Raw genomic sequence first — 6,236 nt, 5'->3', positions numbered from 1 at the left:
TCTAGTGGATAACCAACTCAAAACCCTACTAAATTTGCAGCCCGTTTACAGAGAAAGTGGCGAGCAATTACAAACAAACAACAATTAATAATTGCCTCTCCACTCTTGCATCACAAAAAATTTCTACGAAGGACTGGGATCCCATTCTTGTGTACTTGTGTTCATCGAAACTACCAAGTGAGACACTTTCCCTGTGGGAGCAATCCCTCAGCTCTCGGAAAGAGTTGCCACTATGGTCAGAGATGAACAAATTCCTCACTTGCAGGTACGAAGTGGTTGAACGGCTTGGTACGTATCGACCGACTAAACCCAAACCACAGTTTACCCCCTTCAACCCTAGAGCTGGCAGTCACAGCTCCACATTTATTAATAAAAATCGCACCCAAAGCTTCCACGTAGATTCCGCGAAACCAGTTTCATGCAAGCTGTGCAACTCCAATCACGCAATGAAACTTTGCGTTAGATTCAAGAATCTCTCTGTACCTGATCGTCTCAAATTCGTACGTGAGCACAAGTATTGTGAAAACTGCCTCTCTTGTTCACACTTAAAAGGTCAATGTCAGAGCAAATTTACCTGTGTATACTGCCAACAACGTCATCACTCATTACTCCATTTTCAAGCAAACCAGCAAAACTCGAAACCCAACCCAAAACCCCAATCATCGACGACGCAGGCAACAACCACAGTGGAAATAGCAGACGACATGCCCTCCACGTCAACAGGTATCATTCACACCCCACCAACACACAAAAAAGTCAACAAAGTTTCAACTCACTTCTCGTGCAGCAAAGGAACCACCCTATTACCCACAGCGATGGTACCAATTTACTTCGCGGGAGAATATCACCAGATCCGAGCAATGATAGACCAAGGCTCACAAAAAACCTTTGTCACGTCTCGGATCCAAAAAATATTAAATTTACCCACCAAAGAAACCCATTATGAAATATCGGGAATGGGAGGGCTAGTGGTCCAAAACTCGAAAAATGTTTGCGAGTTAACCCTTTGTTCTGCGGACTTAAAGCAAAAAATTCAAACCCAGGCAATTATTTTACCCCACCTGACCNAGTGTCATACGCAAACCTTCCAGAATTAGCGACTTTAACTTTAGCAGACCCTAATTGTTTTACTCCATCTCGAATCGATATGGTCATTGGGAGCGACGTTATACCCCAAATTCTCACCCAAGGACTATATCATGTTGCAGACGGCACACTCCTGGCGCAGAACACGATATTCGGATGGATAATTAGCGGACCAATAGCTGAAAAGGTGACGTCATTCACAACCCAAGTCATGGAACCCTCGAACGATGCTCTCAATACGCTATTGAAGAAATTCTGGGAGTAGGAGGAAGTATACCCTACCCAAACCCGTTCAAGGGAGGATAAATACTGCGAGAACCGGTATGTAGCGACCACAACTCGTCAAGAAAATGGAAGATACGTTGTAAAACTGCCTTTCAAGCAAGAATTTCCTATCACAACAGCACTTGGTCATTCTCGTCCGGCAGCACAACGGCAGTACTTAAGCGTAGAGAGTACGCTGCAACAAAAACCCGAACTGCGCGACAAATATAACGAAGTGCTAGAGGAGTACGTAACACTAGACCATATGACACCTTCCTCAGCCACTGAAATAATTAGAGAAGGAAAGTATTTCTCGTTTTATCTCCCCCATCATGCTGTCTTAAAACCCGACAGCAAGACCACAAAAGTTCGCGTTGTATTCAATGCCTCCAAAATGTCCCATTCTGGTCACTCTTTAAATGATGTGCTACACACAGGCCCCGTACTTCAGAACGACTTAATGGTAGTGATATTAAATTGTCAACTCTATAAGTTTGTTTTTAACGGTGACATTGAGAAAATGTACCGACAAATACTCGTTGATGAAGAAGACCAAGATTTTCAACGAATTCTATTTCGTAGAACCCCAAGCTCCCCGATTCAAGACTTTAAACTCAAAACAGTCACCTTTGGAATTAACTGCGCCCCTTATTTAGCAATTAGGACTCTCCATCAGTTAGCAGAAGACTCAAAGAGCTCATTTCCTCTCGCCCATAATATTTTACTACGAGAAACCTACGTAGACGACATACTGTCGGGGGGCCACGATATACAGTCCACTTTTAAATCGATGTCACAAGTGATGGATGCTTTANTACCTACGTAGACGACATACTGTCGGGGGCCACGATATACAGTCCACTTTTAAATCGATGTCACAAGTGATGGATGCTTTAAGGTCAGCAGGATTTCCTTTACGGAAAATTACAGCAAATCACCCCAGCTTACTTAAATCAGTCCCCGATTCTGCTCTGTTAGACGTAGATTTCTTAAAGTTTCAAGACGCAAGTTCTACAAAAACCCTAGGAATACAATGGAACGCTCTGACTGACACCTTTTCCTACTCTTATGACCCCATTCCTGCTGAGAACTCAAAAACTAAGAGACAAATTCTGTCAGCGGTAGCGAAACTGTTCGACCCGGCAGGATGGCTATCGCCAATAATGGTCATGGCGAAAATCCTCCTCCAACAACTCTGGATGGAAGGGACCGGGTGGGATGAAGCGGTAAAACCAGGCTCTCTAACAAAATGGAACTCATTCCGAGAAAGCCTTCCAGCAATAGAAGACATAAAAATACCCAGGTGGGTGCAGTTCACGCCAAAGCAGTACATTGAATTGCATGGATTTTCGGACGCCTCCGAAAAGGCATTCTGTGCCTGCGTCTACATAAGAGTCCAACTCGGCGAAAACTCGTTCGCGTCCTCACTACTTGCCGCAAAAAGCAAGGTTGCACCCCTTCAGACCGTAAGTCTGCCCCGCTTGGAACTCTGCGGAGCTGTTTTACTCTCAAAACTGAGTAAGCAAATCCGATCCGAACTCAATCTGCCCTCTCATGAGTTAATCCTTTGGACAGATTCCGCGATCGTGCTGGCCTGGATGGAGAAGCCTCCACATACGTGGAAAACATATGTGGCTAACAGAACTTCCCAAATTGTGGAAAATGTAAATAATGCCCCTTGGCGCCACGTTCCCAGTCACGACAACCCTGCCGATTTAGGCACCCGGGGGTGCAAACCTCAAGATCTTGCCGCAAGCACTCTCTGGTGGAAAGGTCCAGCCTGGCTATGCAAGGCCCACACACACTGGCCGTCTAACACCAGAGCTTCAACTATTAACCCTCCAGAGGAGAGACGACTCGAAGTTTTTCATACCCTAGACAGCACGGATATACTCGAAAGATTCTCTTCTTTCCCACGCGCCCTCAGAGTCATTGCGTACATGTATCGCTTCATAAACCATACCAAAGGGCTACTCATCTCCAACGTGCTTATATTATCCCAGGAGGAACTCAATCAAGTGAAGTACAAGCTGATAGCAAAAACGCAACGAAATCATTACGGAGAAGCGATATCGTTACTTGAGTCCTCGAAGTCACTCAGCAAGAAGAGCCCTCTGCTCACCCTCAATCCGATGCTCGACAATGCAGGCATAATGCGTGTAAATGGACGCCTTAAATATGCCGCACTAAGCTACAATGAGAGGCATCCTATAATAATACCCGATAACTCCATATTTTGCTCTCTTCTCCTAGATTTTCTACACACAACATTGCTTCATGCTGAGAAACAACTCATGATCCGGATGATACAACAGGAATACTTCATCCCACGCCTGAAGCAGAAGGTCAAAAAGTGCATTTTTCACTGCAAACCATGCACGATATACAAACAGCGGATGAAATCCCAAATAATGGCTGCATTACCCCCTGAAAGAACCACCTTTACTCTCCCGTTTCACACTACTGGCGTTGACTTTGCAGGCCCATTCCTCATCAAAACGTCACCTCTTCGAAAAGCGTCGTACACAAAGGCATATGTATGCGTTTTTGTGTGTTTTTCTACCAAGGCCATTCATTTAGAATTGTGTTCCGACTTGACTACGGAAGCGTTCAAAGCGGCTTTTACCCGATTCACTGGCCGTCGTGGCCTGCCGCACAAGATTTTATCGGACAACGGAAAGACGTTTGTGGGAGCACAGCGAGCCCTAAAAAAGGACTTCGCTCTTTTCTTAAAGGAAGCGGCCTCTGATATCGCAGAAACATATGCGTTGCATGGATTCTCCTGGCACTTCATCCCACCATATGCCCCTCATATGGGTGGCCTTTGGGAGGCGGCCGTTAAAAGTTTTAAAACGCATTTCACCAAAGTTGCCGGAAATCAAAAATTCTCTTTCGAAGAGTTCGCAACCCTATTAGTTCGAATTGAAGCGGTTCTAAACTCCAGACCTCTCTCTCCCATGACACAGGACCCGCAAGATTTATTGGCACTTACTCCCGGGCATTTTCTACGAGGAGCTCCCATTGTCTCACCACCGGAACCGGATGCCAAAGAACTTTCACTCATAAATAAGTGGCAGAGACTCAAGGTTCTTCATCATCAGTTCAGCGTACGATGGAAGAACGAGTATCTACACGACTTACAACGGCGATACAAGTGGAAAACTTCCCAAAAAAACGTTCAAGAAGGAGATTTGGTTGTTGTTAAAGATGACTGGCTCCCTCCGACCGAGTGGCGACTGGGTCGCATCACACACTTGCATTCCGGCCCCGATGAAAACATTCGGGTTGTAGATTTAAAAACCCAGCAGGGAATCATAACTCGAAACATAAATAAATTGTGTGTGCTTCCCCCTGCCTAACGTTAGGATACTCACCAAACCCGATACAATACTCTAATTACCTTTATGCTACCTATCCTACCCAACTCCCATTGGTCTACCCTTAGAATATATATCCCATGCGTATATGTACTTCTACTCATTACAAAGCCTCACAATATACGCTGACCCAGTACTAAAGTCTCTCCTCAATCCGTATATTTACAGGTCACGAAAGGATTCCCCCAAGTGCCGACTGTGTGGCCGACTCCACCCGCTGCGCTTGTGTACCGCTTTCCGCGCTATGGATGCCCACGACCGCTATGAGTGTGCACGCTTGCACAAATATTGTGTGAACTGTTTGGCGACTTCACACTCCACCGGAGCCTGCGATTCCGAGGACAGCTGCCATCGATGTGGCTTAGGGCACCACACCCTACTCCATCGAGAGAAGCGGGACACCACGCGCCAGAAGAAGGGAAGTGTTAGGGCCGAGCTACACAGCCGTTCTGCTCAGCAACGGGCTCGGAGGTTGCGGCGACTGATTGCTGAAGCCCGAAACATCATGGACAAACTCGAAAGGGAGCTGCTGCACTTGGCACCGAGGCAGGCGGGGCGCCATGTTGGAGACATGAGCCCTTAACTTACCATTAATTCGTGTCCATTTTTTATTTCATCTGGCCAGGCGGGCACCAGAGTAGTTGGCAACGAGCGCCTTGCCTTATCCGCCCACCACCGAGTTGGTAATTTTTAATTGCTCAACAGCCGCCCAAGCGACAACATCACCAAATCAAATTAGCCTAAACTCGTGCATCTCCATATATATCAATTAAACTCTAACGTGTAATCACATTAAACGAATAAACCTGGATTTATATTTGAATTTGTACTAAACAAATCCCTTAATATTTTTCTTTGTGCGCTCTGCACAGTCGGACTCAAACCCAAACATTAAACAGACACAATTAAAGAAATTACTCAGGGAACCTTATTAGACAAAATCTATGAAGAACAAGACCTTCATAAAATTATAGACATAATGCATATGCATACGATCAGAATTTAAAAAATTTAGAAAAACTGACGGACAGTATAAAAATAATAAAGGTTGTTATGGAAATAAGCAAAATGAAAAAACTCCAAACAGGGAGAATAAATCTGGCCAATTCAAGCAAAATTACCAGTACTTTTCCAATTATAAAAGAAGCCCTGAAAATAATTCGGGACAAGTTAGACAGAATTATGTAAATAAAGGAAACAGGGACAATAATTCGGGTCAAAGGAACCAAAACTATAGGGACAATTACTCAGGTCAAGGGAGAAAAAATAATAATTCTAACCAATTGAGGCTAGATAAAGGAGAACCCATGGAGGTAGATAAGGGAACGTACCCATACTACGTGACCCACTTTTTGCTATTTTTAACCCCCCCCCCCTCCCCCCTCGGTGGCCGCGGGTAGTATATTCCAAGNTAAGGGAACGTACCCATACTACGTGACCCACTTTTTGCTATTTTTAACCCCCCCCCCCTCCCCCCTCGGTGGCCGCGGGTAGTATATTCCAAGACCC

General features: G+C 45.2%; 1 protein-coding gene across 1 annotated transcript; it reads left to right on the top strand.

Moving 5' to 3' along the window:
• Positions 1 to 29: 29 nt before the first annotated feature.
• On the top strand, positions 30 to 5,618 carry LOC108381947 (uncharacterized). The gene is made up of 2 exons (XM_017638344.1): positions 30 to 723; positions 4,659 to 5,618. Exons 1-2 carry the CDS (start codon positions 243 to 245, stop codon positions 4,682 to 4,684), a joined length of 507 nt encoding a protein of 168 aa, XP_017493833.1. The 5' UTR covers positions 30 to 242; the 3' UTR covers positions 4,685 to 5,618.
• The last annotated feature ends 618 nt before the right edge of the window (positions 5,619 to 6,236 follow it).

This window comes from Rhagoletis zephyria, unplaced genomic scaffold (assembly GCF_001687245.7).
Source record: "Rhagoletis zephyria isolate East Lansing unplaced genomic scaffold, Rhagoletis_zephyria_1.1 Rzeph_scaffold_24495, whole genome shotgun sequence".
Taxonomy (NCBI): Eukaryota; Metazoa; Arthropoda; class Insecta; order Diptera; family Tephritidae; genus Rhagoletis; species Rhagoletis zephyria.
This window is presented reverse-complemented; position numbering and strand designations above follow the sequence as displayed.

Excerpts from the sequence above, each read along its gene's own strand:
- LOC108381947 (XM_017638344.1), top strand. The coding sequence starts at position 243 with ATGAACAAATTCCTCACTTGCAGGTACGAAGTGGTTGAACGGCTTGGT. Across the intron at positions 724-4,658 it reads CATGCCCTCCACGTCAACAG|GGAATCATAACTCGAAACAT; the intron begins GTATCATTCACA and ends AAAACCCAGCAG.